At 37.6% G+C, this 23667-nt stretch overlaps 1 protein-coding gene across 1 annotated transcript; it reads right to left on the bottom strand.

Moving 5' to 3' along the window:
* Window positions 1-16826: 16826 nt before the first annotated feature.
* On the bottom strand, window positions 16827-23096 carry LOC123856371 (high affinity immunoglobulin epsilon receptor subunit beta-like). Its single transcript, XM_045892575.2, has 5 exons — window positions 22948-23096; window positions 22158-22214; window positions 21394-21537; window positions 21180-21281; window positions 16827-17938 (listed from the first exon to the last, which is right to left on the bottom strand). The coding sequence occupies exons 1-5, from the start codon at window positions 23077-23079 to the stop codon at window positions 17798-17800; spliced, it is 576 nt and encodes a 191-aa protein (XP_045748531.1). The 5' UTR covers window positions 23080-23096; the 3' UTR covers window positions 16827-17797.
* Window positions 23097-23667: the final 571 nt, after the last annotated feature.

Here is a 23667-nt window from a genome sequence, read left to right as displayed (position 1 = left end):
GCAAATTGTAGTAGCTCTGTTAGATACTACCTCTCTCTGGGCAATTTTATCTTAGTTTATTTTTCTTATTTCTTAAATGGATTTATTAAATACAACTATTTCAAATTCATTGTGTATATTCAAAGATCCTGTAGCCAAGTGTCAGAATGATGTTTAGGACCTATTTTTGCATTCACAAATATTGACGTCTAATCATGAACCTGAAATTAGGAAAAGAGACACTGTCTCAACTTCTCAGAAGCCTTTGACAAAAATCACCTATACCTTGTCATTTCTAGTTGGAGAAAGTGGGTATGGGACCCTGGACTGGACCGGGGAAGATAATTATTAGCAACCTTCACATAGGATATTTTCTAGGTAAATTGAAATGCATGAAATGTATGTTAGAGGATGGTACTGTCTTAGCCCTAAACAGGCAGAGAAGTAGATGGGGAGAGGCCATAGAGAAACATGCTACCAGATCAGCTTTGGGAAACTTCTAAAAACATTTCTCTTGGGTGATGAGAAATATCTTAACACATACCATCAACCTATTAAGAATGAACTGCTAGGAAAACACTCACTAAATATAAAATCTTTTCTTGTGGTTATTGTTACACATTGGTTCTAAATGTCCCCAGTGATGGTGTTGAAGATAATTCTGTTTCCTGTGTGGGAAAAGGTGACCTCGTAGATTATTCCAGAAAGAGGAACCTCTAGAGCTGCAAAACAACGTTATCTTTCTCGCCTCTCTTCCTTTATGTATTAAGATGCGTAATTTCTTTTGACAACTATGTGCTCTTTTTGTTGGGCTTCTTTCACTTAGCAAACTTATATTGATGGTCATCCATGTCTTTACATGTACTGAGTAGTATTTCATTGTATGGATTTACTACAATTTGTTAACCAGTTTGCCTATTGGTGGGCATTTGGACTGTATCCAGGTTTGGTCTTTGACAAATTAAGCTATTATGAACTTTCATGTTCAAGCCTTTATATGGCCACGAACTTTAATTTCTCCTAGATAAATACCTAGAAGTGGAAAGGCTCAGTTCTATGAAAGATACTTTACATTTAAGAGACTGCCAAGTAGCTTCCAAAGTGATTGTACCATTTTACATCCCTCCCTGCAGTATATGAAAGACCCAGTTTCCCCACCTCAATGCCAGCACTTGGTATGGTCAGTCTTTTTCATTTTACCACGCTAATAGATGTGAATTAATCTCATTGTGATTTTAACTTCTATTTTGAGCTCTTTTCATGCCATCACTTGTTTATTTGGTCAAGTATCTAGTCAAATCTTTTGCCTCCTTTTAAACCGAATTGCTTCTTTTCTAATTATTGAGTTGTGAGGTCTTTGTATAGTCTTCATTCAAGTCCTTTATTGGAAATATGATTTGAAACTCTTTACTCCTAGCCTTTTCTACATCAACATCTTTCAAATAACAGATGTTTTCATTTGAAGTCCAATTTACATTTTTTAAAGTGGATCATGCTTGCGCTTCTCCAAGCTCATCAGCAAAAGCAAGAGAAAGATTTTTCTCTAGCAATAAGAAAGCCTCTGCCAGTTTACAGGATATAGGAAAACCTGGGATTTCAAGTTTCACGACCATATCCCCATTCCAAGTCTCATCATCCCATTGTTTTCTTCACTAAGGTTTCTGACAGTACAATAGAAGACTTATTAAAAATGCATATCTAGTGTCCTTTGCAGTCCTTTCAAACTTTAAAGTTTGTGCTTGATTTTCAACACAGTCTGCTTTATGGCTGCAGAATATATGTATTTGTAAGTGTTTTACGGGAAGCCTTGTGACTTCCATGGTGTGCATCGGGTTGATATTTAACTAACCTAAGAATTTTATTCATTTTCTTCAAGGTTTCTAATGAGGTTAATATCACCAGCCAATGCGACAATCCTTATCATTATCATCTTCCCATATTGCTTAAAGCGCTAAAACTGCTTAACTCAAAGCTTTCTCTTCTACATGGACTGCATTCCTACCCTCTTCTGGCTGGAGTCTCAGTGGTGACATTACAACATGCTAGAGATCATCGTTATAATTTCCACTAATCTGGAATCTTTATGATTATGATTGTGTAGACACTCACTTCCAAAATCTGATAAAGAAGGTCTACTTCATAGAGCCACTTCTGGTTCCATTCTCCTTACTTCCTCTAAAAAGAGCATGTGAGATAAGGACTTGAGTGCAGATGGTTTATTAGGTGGTCAGCTCAGAAAGCTGTGAGAGGGAATGCGGAGAGTAAATGGGAAAGAAGGAAAGCCACAACAAGATGGTTAAATCCACCATTTTGGGCAACTGGGGTTCGATTACCCAAGTGCCTTCAAGAAGTGTGTAAAACACCTCCCAGAACTGTCAACTTAAAGTGCAAGAGGCTGAGACATTTAGCTATCTTTCTTCGAGTGCATAGGAACATTCAGTCTGCAGCATGTGCTAATCTTGTGCAATTTATATATCTTGCAAATATTACCTCCAAGTTGATGGCCTTTATTTTCCATCTGCATGGTTTTTTTTAAGGTACTAAATGCTGTTAAAAAAAAAAAAAAACCCAAACATTTATTTATTTATTTATTTAAATTAGAGAGAGAGAGAGAGAGCCCAGGTACACACGTGTGCCCTAGCTGGGGGAGGGGCTGGGGAGAGGGAAAGAGAGAGAATCCCAGGCAGGCTCCACACTCAAGGTGAAGCCTGCTGTGGGGCTTGATCTCAAAACCCCGAGATCATGACCTGAGCCAAAATCAAGAGTGGGTCACTTAACAGACTGAGCCACTCAGGTGCCCCTAAAAGAAACCCCTTTAAAATTGTATAATAAAAACTCACAGGTGTATCTGACTTCTTTTACTTGGTGTAATATTTTCAAACTTCATTCACTTTGATGCATATATATATCAGTTCCTAATTTCTTTTTATGGCTGACTAATATTCTACTATATGGCTATGCCTCATTCTGTTTATTCATTCCTCAGTTGATGGACATGAGTTTTTTCCACCTGTTGGCTGTTGTGAATAGTACTGCTATGAACATATGTATACAGTATTTGTTTGAATATTTGTTTGTAGTTCTTTTTTTTTTTTTTAAGATTTTATTTATTTATTTGACAGAGAGAGACACAGCGAGAGAGGGAACACAAGCAGGGGGAGTGGGAGAGGGAGAAGCAGGCTCCCCGCAGAGCAGGGAGCCCGATGCGGGACTCGATCCCAGGACCCTGGGATCATGACCTGAGCTGAAGGCAGTCGCTTAACCAACTGAGCCACCCAGGCGCCCTGTTTGTAGTTCTTAAGGAAGCATATTATGTGATTCCATTGATATGAAGCCTTTAAAATAGACACACCTATACATGCAGAAAGCATATTAGTGGTTTCCAGGGATTGTGGGTAGGGGAGCAATGGACACAGGGTTTCCATGTGGGGTGATGAAGAGTTCCTGGAACCAGACAGAGGTGATGGCTGCACAACACTGTGAATGTATTAAATTCTTCTGAATCATACACTTTAAAATGGTTAATGGCGGGGCGCCTGGGTGGCTCAGTTGTTAAGCGTCTGCCTTTGGCTCAGGTCATGATCCCAGGGTCCTGGGATCGAGTCCCACATCGGGCTCCCTGCTCTGCGGGAAGCCTGCTTCTCCCTCTCCCGCTCCCCCTGCTTATGTTCCCTCTCTCGCTGTGTCTCTGTCAAATAAATAAATAAAGTCTTAAAAAAAATGGTTAATGGCTACTTTTGGAATTAAGAGATTCTCACTGGGCATTTAAGGTTACAGATAAGAGTGTAAAATGATGAGTAAGCATTTGAGTGTAGAGTCTGCATCCTGGAGTATGTGTTTAGATTTGGGGATAAAACGGTAGAAGCCACGTGCACCTAAATGCTAGTTACACTTATGTAACTGGATGTGATCAACCTAAAGGAAGAGTTTAAGAGAAAAGAGAAGATATTTCATTTGCAAGTTTTGATTACATGAAATTTTAAAGTGGGATAGAGACGTCAATACAGAAAATGAGAGCTTGTGGTTCCCATATAAACCAAAATCTAGGTGACATATAAAAGGTATTCTTAAATTTTTTATTTAAAACATCTGTCTAAAAACCTGAGTTAGAAAATGACCTTTCTCCAGCTTAAAGATTCTCTTTGTTTGGAGGCAGCCAAAGAATAAAGACCTGGCAATGGGCTGTGCCTACTAGGGCCCTCTCCAGTGCTGTGGGTGTCATATCTAGGGAACCTCCTTGTGTTTTGAAACTTCTCTGTGTTTGTCACAGTCTGAGTATCTGGGCCAAGAAATCTTTAGCAGGATCTCCTGTGGGTTTTTCCTTATCTTTGTTTTAGGCCATGGTGCTCTCTGATACACAGCTGCGATGTGTCCAGACTTCTGGTACTGTAGATAATTACTCATCTCTGTCACCTAGAATTAGACTCTGATAGCTTTATTCCACTCCCTCTTCCCCTTTTCACTCCTCTGTTTCCCTGGCTGAGATGCCACTTATTCTAGAAGTTAGTGTTTCCCACTGAAATGGATAGATATTGAGGATAGTGCATTTCTTCTCTGCCTCTTCTTTATGTCTTTGCTTTAGATCTTTCTTAATTATATCCTACAGTAAAGCCAAAGTGTGGATGGATATTATCAGAGTTAATACAAGTGGAGAATATATCTCTTTCCCTTGTTTTCATTGCTAATTTTATAGAACATTTATAATCAGAATTTTATGAGCTCAAATGGAAATGAGCACACTGTCAATTTTATGTATATAATATACATAATACAATATTTAAATAAAATATAATTATAAAAATATAGTCATATAATTATATATGTAATCTATAATTTATCTATCTATATCTATCTCTCTATATGTAATCTCCCCAATGGTCTCCTCAAATTCAAAACAAAAACTAAGAAACATACCACTGGCTTTCATTTAAGGACATTAAAGAAACTAAAGGTTAGAGAGGTTTTATTATTACCTCGGTTGCAGATTTAGTCACTGGTGTAATGTGAGTCTAACCCTGATATTTATATATCTGTGGCTATAATCTTACAATCTTCTCTCCCTTTTCCCAATTCCAAATGTTATTCACCAAGTTCAGGCAGCTGTTCATCCGGTGGTGCAGGTGGGTTGGTGAGGAGGTGGAAAAGGTGGGCAGTAAGCAGTGAGATTGAGAGAACTTGAGTTCATGGAAGGAAAATAGAATATTTTCACATCCTGGGAGACTAGAAAGAATTTAGTTTATCTACTGCCTGGTTTCCTAAGTAGCCCCTTGCAGTAGATAATTGAAATTATTTGGAATTCTTCTGCACAGCAGGATTGTCTATCCCCCTTTATTTATTTACTCAATCATTTATTTATACCAGTATGGGTATTTATTTTATATGTTGGATTCTAATCCAGCAATACTTTATCTTTTTTTGCTTAAAATGTTCCAGCTTTGGACATTATAAGCTCTTTCAATTGGCTCCTCTGTCCCTTTGACATACCCTTATCATTATGTTTCTTTTTAATTACTTTCTTACTTTTTGGGATGAAAAGATACTCCAGACTTATTTTGTCTATTTCTTACCCAAGACACTAGTCTGCCATTTACTCAAGGTCTGGTTTCTTTTACTGGAGAACAGTATTTGAAGCAAAGATCTGTGAGTTAGGTGTGCTTGTTGCTAGTGGGGTGTTGTTTTTTTAAGGTTCTCTCAATTGAAAGAACAAGGAGATATGTATGCATGTTGACCCCTGTAAACACATGTATCTATAGATATTCCTACATATATTCACATGTATCTATGTTAACTAAAATATGAGTTCATACTGATTTTTCCATCTCTAATAGATTGCCATGTGGATCATTCTGGACTTCTCCCCTTGCTTGTCTATAATCTCTCATTTCAAGACTGAGAAACATGGCTTCCACAATCCACCATCCACTTACTTAGTTCTTCAATTCTAGTATATGTGTATAGTAGTTTCAGACTTGACTGACAAAATTAATGCATGCTGTAGACTGAATGTTTATGTCCCCTCAAAATTCATAAGTTGAAAACCTAATCTCCAACATGATGGTATTTGGAGATGTGATCTGTAGGAGGTGATTAGATCATGAGGGCAGAGCCCTCATGAATAAAATGAGTGCCTTTTATGAAAGAGACCCCAGAGGGCCACCTTGCCTCCTTTTGCCATCTGAAGGCTGGCTGCTATGAACCAGGAAGTGGGTCCCGACCAGATACCAAATCTGTCTACACCTTGATCTTAGATTTCCAAGGCTCTAAAACTGTGAGAAATAAATTTCTGTTATGCATGAGCAACTCAGTGTGTGGTATTCTGTTATATAGAGTAGTCCAAACAGACGAAAACAAGACAGAGTTATTTAAAGAAGATTTTAAAATCAGTACAATAAATTCAAACCAACCAACAGAATAATAGAAGACACCAACATTCAATTCCAAAAGAGCTAATATAAATAACGATAAACATGTGAAAAGATGCTCACCACCATTTTAAGCCCATAGAATGGGTACAAACTGGTCTCTTGTATATTACTTATTTTTAATATCTTATAAAACCAAGAATTGGACAGGATGTGAAGCAATAGTAACAGCAGTTGTCACATATTTCTTGGAGTAAGATAATTCAAACTATGAGTTTAGAGAATAATTTAACAATATCCTATGGTAAGAGGTGTGCACAATTTAAGACATAAACCTTGAAAATTATTTCCCAGTATACAAAGACACATGCTCCAGGATGTTCTGAATTGGGTTTCTGCTGAAATAAAAATATTGCAGGAACTGTAGATTTTATCAACATGCAAGAAAGAAAATGTTTGTATTTACACAGTGGAATATGGTAAAATAATGAAAATGAATGAATAAAGGCCACACATTATGATAGTGAGTGGAAAATGCTCTTTGAAGAAGATGAAGTAAACATGATAGAGTTTTAAAACACAAAAACACAATCCGTTGGTTACGGACAACTCTACTTTTGTCTGCCCATATGCTAACAGAATGCCCTCCCTTTCACAGACTTTCAAAACCAGTGAAAAATGTAAAGAGCAGAGCATTGAAAATCAATGTGGGAAAAATATGATTTTTATTTAATGTTATATTTTGTAGAAAAGTGGAATCAGTAAAAAAAAAAAAACAAACTCTTTTGATCTGATTTCTCTCTCTTGATCTTCTGAAACAATTGGTTCTCTGATTTAAAAAAAAAAATTAAGTAATTAGCAAGCCATAAAATAAATGGAATATCCTCCCTGATTTACAAACTGACTGATGGGACCCAGGGCTGTGGGTAAATATTTGAAAACAAGTCTTAGAAGACAGGGTAGAACATTACGAGTTACATCTCAAGCAAAATCATAATCATAATGATAATCAATGAAAGTAGTGGTTGAAGAGTTCTCCCATGTAACCAAGAGAAAAGGGCTAATAAAAGGGTTGGTTAATAACTTTTTTTTTAAGTAGGCTCCATGCCCAGTGTGGAGCCCAGTACAGGGCTTGAACTCACAACCCCGAGATCAAGACCTGAGCTGAGATCAAGAGTAGGACACTTAACCTCCTGAGCCACCCAGGCACCCCAGTAAATTTTTTTGGTATAGCCAGTTGTAAAGTGGTTAGTGATTTTTTGTCCTGATGTTTGTTAACAAAATGTTAACTTGTGGAAATTCAAATTTATTCTTAGCTGCTGTTTGGCCTTTGGGATAAAAGTCAGAATCACTTGTCTTCATGTGACTGAGGTTTTGATAGGAAAACCCTTAAATATGGTACTTAAGAAAATAGGCTGGGAGTGCAATCAAGATTTAAAAGCAAGTTTCTGTTAGTTGGTCCTTGGCTTCACTATCTCATGCGAGCACTAGTTTATTCACTGAAATTTCCTTGCAGCTGCCTTGTGGTAGGCAGGGTAGGATGACCCACAGGAAGTAATGGTGACAACACAGATGAAGGTGATTGTCCCACTACTCTTCAGATCAGATCAGACTCTTCAGTGGAAATGGTTTCAAGGAATGATGGTCAAGAGGAGCTCTCACCTCCCATTTGGTGCAGTTCTAGAGGGATGCAAAGGTAGGAAGAGTTCATTTTCTATTCTCAGCTTCTAGGAAGAATTCTGGGTTGAGCTATTAGTGGGTGATATGTAGGAACATGGGTCAAAAGTGTCTAGTAAAAGCTGAGGTGAGAATGAAATTTGGGACGAGTTAGCCTGCTTTTGAAGGACAGGTTCTCATCTATGTGGGAGTGAATGTTCAGGCTAGGGAATTGTGCCCCCTTCAACAATTACTTCAAAGGAAAAATACTAACTAACTTCCAGAATAAATGGAATCTGAACTGGAGAAATTGAAGGAAAGGAAAGGGAAGAAGTGGCTGGCTGAAGATCAGATAAAGTCCTCCTTTCCTGGTAAATGGTTCTGTTGTGTATATTCATGTGCAGAAACACACCCTGGCTTCACCCGTGACCTGATGTGAGAGGGAAACTCTGAAACTTGATCATGTAAGGAAACTTCTGGTCCATCCTTTATTCCCTGTCTTATGATAGAAATATTACTCTTTCAGGGTGTCTGGGTGACTCAGTCAGTTAAGCATCTGACTCTTGATCTCGGCTCAGGTCTTGATCTCAGGGTAGTGAGTTCAAGTCCTGTGTTGGGCTCCACACTGGGCATGGAGTGTACTTAAAAAAAAAAGAAAAAGAAATATTACTCTTTTTTGAGACACATAAGACACATGTCATATACTAACATGTTTTGACATTGCCCCATATCTATGGGTCTTAAAAACACACAAAAATTATCCGAGACCCGATGTAACCTAAGGTCACAAGTTTAGGTTTTATCTTCAGGATGTTTTGCTTAGACCTGGATCCTGATCACTTAACAGATGGCTGTCAAAGCTCTGTCCGCATTGTTTTTCCCAGACAGAGGTAGTAATGTTATTGTTTGAGTCTATTTGTAATTAGCTCTGTTCGTGTGGGCAAATATGCAGGAATGACCTTTTTTTTTTTTTTTCCTTTAAGACTAAAGAATGAGACAGAAACTAGGAAATATAGACAAACCAGACTCACTATAGGTCACTTTAGAACTAAGGCAGAGCATATAAGGCAGTATGAACAAGGGTGCATCCGTGATTTATTACCACAGTAATGGTGCCTAACAAATAACCCCCTGAAACTTAATGGCTTAAAGCAATAAATATGCATATTGCTGACAAGTCTGCACATGGGTGTTCATGGTTCTTCTGAAATTCCCTGGGATCACTCACGTGAGGGTCGATAATTGCTATCTGGTTAGGGATGACTTCAGCTGAGATGAGTGCTATGACTCTTCTCATTTCTGTATCTTTTATCCTCAAGCAAGGTGGCCCAGTTATGTTTGTTCAGCCATGACATGAGCTCAAGAGCTTGTGCTTTTAAAACATTTGCTGATATCTCACTGGCCAAAGTGAGTCACAAGGCCGAAATCAAAATTGAGGGGGACAGGAAATATATTCCACCTTTTAATGGGGGCAGCAGCCGTGTAATGAGGCACTGGTATGAATGCAGGGAAGGGAAAAGAATAAAAGCTGTCATGCAACTAATCTTGTAATGTATGGGGATTAACATAATAAAAAAAAAGCTGTCATGCAACAAATCTATTTGCAAGGGTAGTATACAACAATTAAAGAGAACTCTGAAAACCATTTTGAGTTGGCATGGCACATCAGAGCTTTTAATAAATCATCACTATGCTTGTGGTGTAGGGCAACATTAGCAAAGGCCAATTTGCTAGAGAAATTGAATTCTCATTTGGTTCAAACACAGAAATGCTGACTGACATTGAAGAAGTGATAGAATCCCTTTATTTTTTTTATTTTATTTTTTATTTTTTTAAGATTTTATTTATGTATTTGACAGAGAGAAAGCAAGAGAGGGAACACAAGCAGGGGGAGTGGGAGAGGGAGAAGCAGGCTTCCCACTGAGCAGGGAGCCCGCTGCGGGGCTCGATCCCAGGACCCTGGGATCATGACTAGAATCCCTTTAAAACTAAGTTTCTTACATGGAAAGTGAAGGTTGTCATTTTATGTAGTTTCTGTTCACATGCACTTATAAATTCATTATATAAATTAAAAACTTATTTTCTTTTACTGTATTGTAGGCTTCCAATTGACAGGAATTGTGCGTGTTTTGTTCATTGCTATATTCCTAGCAACAAAACTTATAACAGGGTCTGGCACATAGTAGACATTTAATCAATATTTGTTGACTGAATGAATGAATGGATATTACCCATATCCATAATATAATGACCAACGAATGATATTATAACAATGGCACCTACAGGACTCACTATAATGATTTGTTCATTTTCCATCAGTTTCTTTTCCTAGAATATGTAAATGTAAGCATTCTGAATGCATATTTATCATATTAAATTTTAACAATAATACAATAAAAATAATAATGATGCTATCTATTATTTAGAATATACCAGGCACTCAGTTCCAAGTTTTACATGTACAAATCTGTTGAAATCATATAGACGTATGACAAGCAACAAGAGGCAAGTACCACAAGCACATCCTTTTATAATTTTATTATTTATTTATTAGGAGTTTATTTATTTATTTATTTATTTTAGAGAGAGAGAGAGAGAGAATGCGGGGAGGGGCAGAGGGAGAGAGGATCTCAAGCAGATTCTGCACTAAATGTGGAGCCTGACGCCAAGCTCCATCTCATGACCTGAGCTGAAACCAGGAGTTGGATGCTCAACGGTCTGAGCCATCCAGCGCCTCCCTGACTTTTTATAATTTTAAAAACTAGGACATGGAGATGGTAAAAGAGACCTGCCCCAGTTTACACAGTATGCGACTGGAATCATAACTCAGGCAATTTAACTCACCGTCATACCAAACTGCCTCATTAATACCATTCTTCCAAAGGCCATTTTTCATGTCTATAAGAAAGGGGTTGAAGAATGAATCTGTGCTCTGTAAAATATTTACATTTATAGCACTAAAGACTGTGTTAATACATCAGAAGGAACAACTGCATGGTTTGGCCCGAATCCTCTACAGAAAAACATCATCCAAGTAGACCAAACAGACAACCTGAAGACCTTCCTGAAGGGGGAGCCCCAAATACTGCGGGTGAGTGAGCTTGACCTTTAAACATAGTATTTGGGGAGATAGCCATTTCCGGAGAGGAGAACAGTTGTCCTTTATGGCTCCTGAGGTATGATTAACTGTGTCATAAACTGACCTCCATAAACCTTACAGTGGCAGGAAATAGATTTTTTTAAAAATCAGAAGTGCTGTAATCTGAAAGGAAAATGCATTTCTCTAGTGAGAGGGGAAAAAGAAAATTATCATAAAACCTTTCTAAATAGCCTTGAACTTGAGAAAAGGCCATGGATTCCTAGGGGTTTCATCCTGGGGGCCCTTCTAAACTCAGGAGATGGGAAATAGCTCTGTGTAAAGACCACAAAATCATCTTCCTAGAAACCTGCGTGCTTCATACTCTGAGCATCCTCTTTTTCACTCCCCAGGTGGCTCAGATCCTGATTGGTCTGATGAAAGTATGCCTATTTGTTATAGGTCTGTGTTTTTATTCTTCTGACTTTTCCTTTTGGTGTTATCCCCTAACCACGGTCTCAGGATATCCTATATGGGGATCCTTATTTGTGAGTATGTGGAATATTTCAACTTCCTCAGTGGTAGAATTCTGCAAATATTTCTTCCAGCATTCCCTTTCAAAAACCAATGACTTGATCTGGGATTTTACTTCTTAGAGCAAAAGATGTGACCTGAATTCTTTGGGGTTCTGATGATCTCTGGTTTGGGGAAGTACAGGTGCAGGTTCACCAGGCTGAGTGGATTCTTCCATTTTTAGTTCTTTGTATCTGGAGCTGTGTCTATTGCTGCTGGAAGAAACATGACATTAAACCTGGTAAGTATTTCCCTGGGCCCAAAGCAACAAGCAGAATCAGAAGTGCTCTATCTCAAGACAAAGGAAATAATCTCCAATTCTCTGAATCATTTGGGCTCTATGGGGGTCATGGCTAATTCTTCCACGAGGAAACTGAGGTTTGACTTAATTTTATCACCCCTATTTCTGACACTCCATCCCTGGGATTAATTTATGAATACAGAATCCAATGCTTCAGCCCATGCTCCTCTTTCTTTCTTAAACTTAGGAAAATTATTTAAGAATGTGTCTTCAACCCCTTCAAAATAAGTGAATGTTTTTGTGTTTTCCAAAGGGAAGAAGAGCATGAAACAAAGGGACATAAGGGACGCTGATCATTCTCTTCCAGATCAAAGGCGGCCTGGGAATGAACATGCTCAGTGCCATGGTTGGGGGAATAGGGATAATCATGTTAACAGTAGAGCTGACTATGGTACGTGGATCAGAAAAAAGGGTCTTATTCTTGTAAGTGTTTCTGAGCTGCTTTCATTTTCTGAAGTTATATTTATATTATCTAAATGTATATTAGTCTTAGATGACTGTCTTTCAGTTGATCCTGGCTTATCACCACAAACAAAGATCTGGCACTTGGATCTCATGGGGAGAATTTTCAGTCCCTTTTTGCTAGGACCTACCAGAACAGTTACCTTTTTTTCTCACATTCTTCACTGAACACAGCGATGTTAGAAAATTGATCATGAGGACCTTTCTTCAAAGTCTCCAGGTTCGAGTTGAGATGGCAGTGGGCTGCCATGCTGGCTCAGCAAACTGTGTCATTTGTAGGTGGGGTGAGGAGAGTCAGGGCTCCAAGCCAAGATGCTCAGAGCCTTGGGGGTATATGTATGCGTAAGGAAAGAACAATGATATCACTTTCGTAGACCTGGAGGTTCTCTCCTCTTTGGATGAGGAAAAAGTATAAATTCATACAGGGAGGTTATTATAAGGAAAATAACTTGATAACTTGAAGTGGACAACAGAGAGAATTTCTAAGCCAAGAAAACTAAGGAAATACATCTGCTTTAATCTGAATTTCCCCACACTTATGAAGTTCCAGAGTAGAACTCCTCTCAGCCATTTTAGGATTTTCTTTTCAATTTTTCTTTTTTGGTTTGTTAGGAGAGAGAACATACCTGTTTCTATAGTGGAGAAAGAGTCAGATTGGCATCAGAGAATCCAGGGCCAGGGGAAGTATCCATCTATTAATTATATTCCTTTCCTTTTTCCTCTTCTCTCTCCTGGTGGAATCTGCTTCTTTTTAGAGGGTATTTGAGACTGCGATATTAGTCCTCTCCCTGCTGGAAGTCAGCATCGCTATCTCTCTTTCTGTGTTTGGATGCAAGGTGACCTGCTTTGTCACACAGGTGAGTGTTCAGGACCTGAGGGAGGGTTCACATTTGTCATGTGATGCTGAGTCTGTGTTCCTGTTTCTCTCATTGTGTCTCTTCTCTCTGAACCAATGAGAAGGATAAAGATGAAGAGTGAAGGAACGATCGTTGTGTATGCGACTCCTTCCTGAAATTGGAGGAGACAGCAGAACACAGAGAGAGCTATGGCAGATGTTTCTGGGAGCCTCATGTCTTGCTGGATATTGATTTTTATCTAGTGGGGATGTAAGGCCCTGAGGGAAGGGATATTTAACTCTCAGGTCCCAGGTTACAGAAAAGAAGTAGGGGTCCCCAGGATGAATTGAATCCCTCTAGCTGGAAGAGTATGTGAATAACAATATATATTATTCTCAAGCTCCACAGGTGGTGGTTATCCAGCCAACCAATGACAAGGTGCCCCCAGTAATGGCCCCTGATAAACATGTTTATGAGGACCTGGAGTTTTAACAGAATAGTTCCTGCTTTTAGAAAAATTATTCATTGGGTATCACTAGGTCAGTAATAACCTGCCTGCTGGAAAGTGTTCACATCTGTGCATGGGAACACTGTTACTGCAAAACCAAATAAAATACATTTTTTCCCCCTCTATTGATGCTGATTGTGATTTTGAATCCCATCCTCCCACATCGTCCCATAACCAATCATATGACTGGGATGCACAGTATCATTTCTCATGATAACTTTTAATGGAACTATACAAAAAAGTGAATAGATCATTGTAACAGCTGGCCAACTTTTTAAAAGATTTTTATTTTTAAGTAATCTCTACACCTAACATGGGGCTTGAACTTACAACCAGAGATCAAAAGTCACATGCTCTACCAATTGAGCGAGGCTGGTGCCCCCAATTTTTAGATGAATAGAAAGTGAACATCTTCATGTAACCAGCACTTGCATCAATGAGTAAACATTACCAAAGTTTCAGAAGACTGAATGGCCCCTTGCATTCACTCAGATCCCCAGGGTAACTGCAATCTTTGAATTTTACAAAATGGAATACTTTGATATGTATAACTGAGTATATATATTGGATATGACTCCTTTCTTTTAGCATGTTTGTGAACTTCATTCATGCTATTGCCAGTAACAATACTTATTCTTATTGCTGCAAGATATTCTATTGTAAGATTTATAGAACAATATATCATCTAAATATTGATGAATATTTGGGATGTTTCTACTTGGGATGAATAATGCTGTGCATAAAAATGTATCTATACACTTTGGTACATGCATGTGTAAAATTCCACTGGGCATAGACATAGCAGTGGAATTGCTAGGTTATATCCAAAGTGCATATAACACGCACGTGCCTTCTCACAGTGCTTGAGTTCCAGTCGTTGCACATTTTCACCTTGACATTGTGTGATTTCCATTTTAAACATTTTGATGTAGTTGTATCAGACTGTAATATTTTTAATACTATTTATTTTTATAACAGCTTTAGATTTATTAAAAAAAATTGAGAAGATAGTAAAGAGAGTTCCCATACACCCCAAATCAGTTGACATCTTACATTAGTGTAGAATGAACCATATTGATACATTATCGTTAACTTAAGCATTATTATTATTCAGATTTCTTTAATTTTTAGCTAGTGCCCTTTTCCTGTTCTAAGATCCCACCCAAGACACCACATTTATTAGCTGTCAAGTTTCCTCAGGCTCCTCTTGGCTGTGACTATTGACGAGACTTCGTTTTTGATGACCTTGATAGTTTTGTGGAATACTGGTCAAGTGTTTTGTAGAATGTCCCTCAACTGGAGTTTGCCTGATATTTTTCTCATGATTAGACTAGTGTTTTGAGGAGGAAGAACTCAGAAGTAAAATATCATTCTTATCACATTCAATCAAGGGTACATACTATCAACATGACTTACACTGTTGATGTTGACTTTAATCACCTCACTGAGTACAGTTTTTCCAGTATTTTCCACTCTAAAGTTAGCTTTTTCATGACTTTTATACTGTAGTCTTTGGAAAAATGTCACTATACAGCTACTGTGTGCAGCCCAGCCTCAAGGAGTCAGGAGTTATGATCTACTGCTTTGAAAGTGCATAAGTTATTAGATATTCTGCACTGGGGTTTTGTCTATTCTCTCCCACCTATTTATGCATTCAATTATTCATTTGTATAGATTCATGAATACTTATATATACTTTGGGTTATAATCGAATACTACTTTATTTTATTGCTCAAATTTTTTCTGATTTCATCACAGTGGCTCCTGCGTCCCTTTTGTGTATCCCGTCATTGTGTCTCATTTTGAGCACTTCCTTGTTTTATTGCACTACCATATTCTCAGGCTCATCTTATGTGGTTCCTGCTCAAGTCTTGGAATCAGCCATTTCATCAGGCAGCCCTGTTTCCTTTTAGTGGAGAATGGTATTAGAAATCAAGATCTGGACTCTAGGTGTGCTTGTTGCTATTAGGATGTCATTTCTTTCAGGTTGTCTCAGCTAACAGAGCAAAGAAATATACATATGTCTACTAACTCGTGTGTCTTAGTTGAACTGCCATAACAAAGTACTATCGACTGGGTAGCTTAAACGCATTTATTTCTCACAATACCAGAGGCTGGATGTCTGGGATCAGGGTACCAGCATGGTCAGGTTTTTTTCTGGCTTCCAGATAGCCATTTTCTGATTGTATCCTCAAATAGTAGAGAGTAAAGAGACGAATCAAGCTCTCTCATGTCTTTTATGTAAGGTACTAATTCCATCACAACAGATCCACCCTTTTACCTCATTCCCTCCCTAAGTCCCCATCTCCAAAAACCATCATTTTGGGGATTAGAGTTTCAACATATGAATTTGGGATAGAGGAGGACACAGACACTCAGTCCATAGCATCATGTTTATACAACTCTATAAAAGCTTCTATCTGTAGCCATCTGTTATAGTATATGTTACATCTGGTTTAAAAAAAAAATCACAAAAAGTGCTAAAAAAGACAAAAGAAAGCCCACAATTTTTATACCTTTAAAAAACTATTCTGTGACCCTGTGGACTATTTAGAACTATTGAGAACATACTTTGTATGATTTCTATTCTTTTAAATTTGTTAAGTTGTGTTTCAACACATGAAGTAACCAACTGGTAAATATCCCATGTACATTTGAGAAAAATGTACTGTTGTTGGATGGAAAAGTTTGTAACTGTCAATTAGATCAACCTGATTGATACTGCTGCTCTGGTCATCCATACCCTCACTGCTTCTCTGCCTGGCTGATATATCAGTTGCTGTCAAAGAGGTGTTGAGGTCTCCAAATATAATAGTATATTCGTCTATTTTTCCTCTTAGTTTCCTCCATCTTTTTCCTCAAATATTTTGGACCAGCCATAAGTGGCCATTGAACATTTCGAATACGGTTACTGAGACTAAGAAAATAGACTTAAAAATATTTTTATTTTAAATAATTTAAATTTAAATTGCCATATGTATCTAGTGGTTATTGTATTATATAGAACAAAAATGGAATTGTTTGATCTCATGGGACATAGTATTAATTTTACTGGACTTTGAAAATTGTTGGTTATATTATTCAAGAAGAATGGGGTAACATTTTGATTAGTTGTCAGTGGGCCAATTAAGCAACACAAGCTTTTATATATGAGCTTATTTATGTAAAATATCATCAGAAAAGCTTAATGTACTTAGAATGATAGAGTATAATTAATTAACCTAACACTATATTAATGAAATACTATAACCTATAGTATTTCATATAGTTAAAAGTATTTTTGCCTATATTTACTGTTTTCCTTGATGGATATCCCAATCTAAACTGAGTAAGCACGAGCTAGACCATTTGAGAGATAAATAAACCTAATGTTTAGCCACAGAAGATACACACCCAAAGACACAGAGTGTAAAAGTGATGGACCAAACTTGCAAAGTATTTTCACAATTAGTTCAGGAAACTACGTTTACCTCATTGTTTTTTCATCAAACGTTAAACCTCGGAACTTTACGTCACCCTACATTTCCTGTCTCCCACACAGTGCTGTTTAATGGACTGTGGCAAGAAGAGACACATGCTTCTTCCAGACCAAAGTACCTAATTGCCAAAGGTCCGACTTCTAACTTTTTCTTTCCCTACCTTGGCAAAATTAAAAAAAACAAACAACTTTTTGAGATATCATTCTATTTGGTAGAACCCATATCAGTGTGGGTCTAAAGTGAATAGCCAACTAATAATGAACATGAAAAATAGGAAGTAAATGAATTTCTGATGTGTTAAGCCATCAATGTTTCTAGGTTAAGTTTTGTAACAGAGCATAAACCTAGCCTGTGATGACATCCAAACATAACAAAAAAAGTGGTGACAACCAAATTCTTAATATTATAAATGCCAGTTGCTATCTTTATAACTCTAAACCACACAGTTGTATCCTCACATATTGTATATTTGTATATATAAATATACACAGGTATATTTATGCCTCAGTGGTCCCAGTATGTGCTTCTTGCTATCACTGTGGATTCAAAATACAGAAGTGCAGCTTCATATTTGTTTGCTAGTATCTGTGGGATAACGTGAAGGTGTTTCTTCCTTACGTTCAAGTTCTTGATAGATTGAAGTTTGAGGAAACAAGTCTTGGTAAAGACCTTCAGAAGGTGTTTTCCAGCAAAACAATATAGAAATCTGTAAAAAACAAACAAACAAACAAACAAACAATGCTAAGGAATAATCTGTAAAGTCTGTAAAATAAGCCATTAAGAATAATATAATCCAAGTCCTCAATGATTTGTCTCCAAATATATGCTATCTTACTCCAAAGATAAATTGTGTGTACTTTGGGCCCAGAGGAGCCTACTGGCTGCTCTCCAAAAAAGGTAGAGGGTGAGGTCAATTTCAATCATGACTAATACTACCCAATGATTCAACAAATGGTGTTGGGAAAACTGGATAACAACATGCAAAAGAATGAAACTGGACCACTTTCTTACACCATAGACAAAAATAAATTTTAAATGGATTAAAGACTTAAACATGAAACCATAAAAATCCTAGAGGAGAACACAGGCAACAACCTCTTTGACATTGACCGTAGTAACTTCTTTCTAGATATGTCTCCTGAGGCAAGGGAAACAAAAGCAAAAATGAACTATTGGGACCTCATCAAAAAAAAAAAGCTTCTGCACAGTGAAGGAAATAATGAATAAAACTAAAAGTCAACCTACGGAATGGGAGAAGATATTTGCAAGTTACATATCTGATGAAGGGTTAGTATACAAAACATATAAAAAACTTATAAAACTCAACACCCCAAAACCAAATAATCCAATTAAAAATGGGCAGAAGACAGAGATTTTTCCAAAGAAGACATACAGATGGCCAGCAGACACATGAAAAGATGCTCAACATCACTGAGCATTGGGGAAATGCAAATCAAAGCTACAGTGAGATATAACCTCACACCTATCAGAATGGCTAAAATCAACAACACAGGAACAAGAGATGTTGGAGGGGATGTGAAGAAAAGAGAACTCTCCCCCTGTTGGTGGGAACACAAACTGGTAAACGCATACTGGAAAATAGTATGGAGGTTCCTCAAAAAGTTAAAAATAGAACTACCCAACGATTCAGCAATTACACTAATAGGTATTTACTGAAAGGATACAAAAATACTAATTCAAAGGGATACATGCACCTCAAATGTTTATAGCAACATTATCTACAATAGCCAAATTATGGAAACAGCCCCAAGTGTCCATCAACTGATGAATGGATTAAGAAGATGTGGTGTATATATACAATGGAATATTAGCCATAAAAAAGAAAGATATCTTGCCATTCACAACAATGTGGTTGGAGCTAGAGAGTATTATGTTAAGTGAAATAAGTCAGTAAGAGAAAGACAAAGATCATAGGATTTCACTCATATGTAGAATTTAAGTAACAAAACAAATGAACAGAGGGAAAAAAGAGAGAGGCAAACTAAGAAACAGACTCTTAACTATAGATGGTTACCAGAGGGGAGGTGGGTGGGGGATAGGTGAAATAGGCAATGGGGATTAAGGAGTGCACTTGTTGTGCTGAGCACTGGGTGTTGTATGGAAGTGATGAATCACATATTGTACACCTGAAGCTAGTATTTTTAAAATTTTATTTACATAATATTTACAAACCCTTGTGTTGAGGGCTGACTTCCAATAGATCACAGCAAAGGAGCTGCTCTGCTACGAAGAAAACCCCCACCCAGAAGCAGGTTGTCTAAGAATGGTTTAGCACCAGGTTCCCCATGACGTGCATTGTGCTACGGGCAAGGGGGTGGCCCCCTTTCTGGCCACACCCATTTCCCAGGATGAGTGGATCTCCACATCACCTGAAGCTAATATTACATTGTATGCTAACTAACTGTAATTTAAATAAAAAGTTAAAAAAAACTACCCAATGATTATTTTTTTCCAGATATTTAGCCAGGTGAGTATCAGACTACCTGGCTTATTACTGTTTAGTTTTTAGTACATGGACTTCAGCCTTATGAGATTCTGAGTAAAGCATCCAGTCGGGTCCACCCAGACTTCTGATCTACAGAGCTGTGAGGTAGTAAGTAGGTGGTAGGCATTGTTTTAAGTTGATATGCTTGTGGCAATTTGTCAGGCAACAACAAAAAGTTATCATGTGTTTTGGTACTGGAAATGGGGTAACAATACAATATTATTGCTATAAGTATATCTAGGATCTGTAAATAAATACCGAGGATACAGGAGTGGCTTTGGCATTAGGCAGTGGGATGAAACAAGGTTGAGAAAAATTTTGAGGAGCAAAATTTTCACGAACAAAACTTGGAGGAGCAACATTTTGAGGTACAGTATGGATAAAGCCTAAAATGTCTCAAACGGTTTGTTAGTGCAAATAAAGACTCTGAGAATGCTATCAGTGTGGCTCAGAAAGAAGTGAGGACCCTATTACTGGAAACTGGAGAGAGGGTCTTGTGGTGCAGTGGCAGAAATTTAACCGAATGTTCTCTGACAGTTATGTGGAAAGCATAACTAGTAAATGATAAACTTGGATAACAAACTGAGAATTCCAAAGCACTGAAGGAAAAGCCTGGCTTCTTCTTGCTTACAATAAAAGGTGGAAGAGAAGAAATTCTACTTATGTGTGACACCTTTTGCCATGCCCAGGGGTCCATCCCACCCATGGTCTTCCTTTCCTGACTGACTGCCCTGAGGAATTCAGACTTGGCTTAACTAGCCCTTAGAATCATAGAATCCAATGCTTGTGATAAATGTTATATACTTGAAATGAGGGGAGTTCTGATGCCATAAAACTTTCCATTTTCTGTTTGAATTAACTCTAACTGACACACAGCCGTGGTAGTAATTTCAACACACAAAAAGAACCAGTTGATGAGGTTGGGGAAAGCAGGCCACTAGCTCTGTACTACCTGTAATTGTTACATGTGATAATAAAGCATAAAATTCTAACTATATTTGTGTTTCTTAGCTTATTTTATTTTCAATTGTATATACCTGCAATTATATATTTCATCTCCTTCAGGTTTTTAAATTAATTATGCCTTGATTTTATTATTTTTTGAATGATAGATACTTTGTATATTCATCACACTAAAGAGTATACTTCATACAGTAAATTAATGGATGGATGGATGGATGGATGGATGGATGGATGGATGGATGGATGTTTGAATTCATGGATATATACCCCTCAGTGAGAGTTTATGTATGGACTAGAGAATTATACACTGTGTATTCCAAGTGTGCTCAACACACAACTAGTAGCTCCCAGGTTGTCCATACAATCACTTATAGTTTATATTTTTGTTCATTTTACCAAAAAAAAAAAAAAGGTCACTGACAGCATCATCTAATGAAATAGTTGAAATCATCCTCTTTCTTCCAAGAATTGCACTTACCCAGTGAATATTCTTGTCATCCACATTATAGTTGAGCATGGAGAGAGGTAATGAAATTAAAATTTGCAGACAAGTTAGGATAATCAGGACAATCACAAGTTCCTGTTAAAGAAAATAAAATGTCATGCATTACCATATACCAATGATCATGACTCATCTTCCTCATGCTCAGATAACATTCAGTCTTCCCAGAATTCAGGAGGATAATACTTACAGTTGCAATTGATTTGATGCCCAAACAGAAAGTTTCCTCCTTGCAATCATAGCGGCAATTTTTTGTTAAATTGTATGACAGAATACAGATCCCAATAATCGAGACCAAGGTGCTGAGAATGTTAGCACCTAGATTCCCTCTCAGCTGAAAAAAAAGGAAATAACTAGCTTATAAGTTAAGGACCAGGGGTTTCTAGACCCTATAAACTGGGAGGAGAATTCTGACTTAACTTAGCCATGGGATCTACAGGCATTCATCATCCCTGGATTGCCAATTCAGTTCAATGGCAAATCACAATTGGGAGAAGAAAAGTGGGAGAGGATTGATCTTTCTTAAACACATACCATGGATAGGATAAAAACATTGTGGACATTTTAGCATCTCTAGTTTCTGACCCTGTATTAGCTCCTCCCTCCACCAAAAATAAAACTCTGCCTTGCTCAAGCCTAAGCCATGCTTTTATCTTTATTAACATTGCCCTACCCCATACCATAAAAAAGCTTTAATAGCTAGATAAATCTTTACTCATTCTTCTTATGGTGACAAGATATGGGGATCAGAATTTCTAAAATCCCAGGAGATCCAGCTTGTTTGTGTCTAGCTATAGGATGATCACATGATTCATTGGGCCAAATGGACAGTTACATGATGAAATGTACTATAAAATGATGAATCCCCTGGATGACTGGGCTTCACATGGGAAAGTCAAGAGTGTTATAAGTTCTGACAAATGGAAATGACAAATGGAAAACTTGTTAGCTTACCAGTGATTTTGTTTGCTTCTTGGCAGACACAACAGTCAGACTTCCAGAAACGATAAACTGTTTATAAGATAAGAAAGATGTCTGCAGAGTAGCAGCTTCTTCCAACTCACCCTCCCACCCCATTGCCAGATGCATGTTTCTCTTCCTATCTAGTGCCCCCCACCTCCCAGGCATCCCTTCAGAACTCAGAGGAAAGCAAATCATGAAAGTGTGTGCACTGCACAATTAAAGTACCATAATTATACTTTTATCCTTATGAATAGTAAAATTCCTTTAGCTAAATAAGAGAAGTGGACATAAAAACCACAGCAGAAAACTACTTATTCAATGTGGAGAAAATAAAATAAGTAGAGTAAATATAATTCGAAGACACACTTTGGGGTGCAGTAAAGGGGAAAACGTGAGCTCAGATTACATGGCATTTTTCTCAATGTATTTGGCCAAGAAGTGTGATGACTTAAGAAGAGTAACACTTCTCTACCCCCAGCGTCTTCTCCGATCCAAATATTATTACATTTCAGAGACACTTCTTCCATGTGTCAAACCCAGGATTTTCTCCTTGAGCAAAACAGCAAGATTATACTGAATAGTATCATACTACACAGCAATGAATAGAGCTTAAGGAAAGTGTTACATTAGAATATATATTAAAGTTCAGGTTGAAAATTCAATCTTAACTATCGTTGCAAGTATTCTAGAATTGGCAAGATGCCATACAAGTTGTGTGTTTAGTGGATGAATGAATGAATAAATGATTGGATAATTATAATTTTAGATGTGAGATACTCACAGACAATGCCCCGCAGAAAGAGAAGCCTGTGTAAATTGAGAAGAAAATGATTCTGTACATTTCAGAATTAGGAACAAGAAATCCAATTATCCCATAAAAGAAGCATTTCACACCAATCATAATCTGAGCCATCTGGATAAGAGACAAAACAAACCAAATTACAAACCATCAAAATTAACAAAACAAAAATACATGTTTTAAAGACAAAGGTGAGCATTTTTCAGGAGAGAGAATCACCTGGTCCAAATATCCTGGTCATCCATAGGATTGACCCCCTTGAATACTATTAAAAGATCTGCTAAGAAGAGTCAGATCCTGGAGATGTGCTTTTTTTTTTTCCAGAGGCCAGCCCATATGAGTCAACTTTGCTTTCATAAGATACAGTCACAATGAGGCTCATCCAAGAGCTTCATTTGCAGTCTCCTCTTAATGCACCCCTCCCATGCCCATATAAACATGGTCCCTTGCTTTTAATCAAAGTGTCTTTCTTCCACTCCACAGAATGATTGACACAGGTCATAACCTGGTGCCTCTATGACAACCACTTCATCAGCCAAAATAATCCTTCACCCTCAATATATCCCCCAGTTTCTCCTGGTTCAAAATTCTTTATTAGTGGTTTACTTACTTACCCCCAGTGCTTCTAGATTCCCCTTCAGGAATTTCTGCAGCCTGTCTAGTAGATGTTTCAGGGTACTAGATGTTTCTGTCTCTCTCAGT

This window comes from Mirounga angustirostris, unplaced genomic scaffold, assembly GCF_029215605.1.
Source record: "Mirounga angustirostris isolate CCGP_5_RB_7025 unplaced genomic scaffold, mMirAng1.0.hap1 SCAF_13, whole genome shotgun sequence".
In the NCBI taxonomy this organism is placed as follows: Eukaryota; Metazoa; Chordata; class Mammalia; order Carnivora; family Phocidae; genus Mirounga; species Mirounga angustirostris.
Note: the sequence above shows the minus strand (reverse complement) of the source record. Positions and strands in the feature narration are given on the sequence as shown.

Bases quoted from the DNA above. Each gene is read 5' to 3' on its own strand.
- LOC123856371 (XM_045892575.2), bottom strand. From the start codon at position 23,079: ATGGCTCAGATTATGATTGGTGTGAAATGCTTCTTTTATGGGATAATT. The intron at 21,538-22,157 runs GTAAGCTAACAA...CTTTTTTTTCAG, and splicing joins AGAAGCAAACAAAATCACTG to CTGAGAGGGAATCTAGGTGC. The intron at 21,282-21,393 runs GTAAGTATTATC...TTTCTTTAACAG, and splicing joins GCATCAAATCAATTGCAACT to GAACTTGTGATTGTCCTGAT.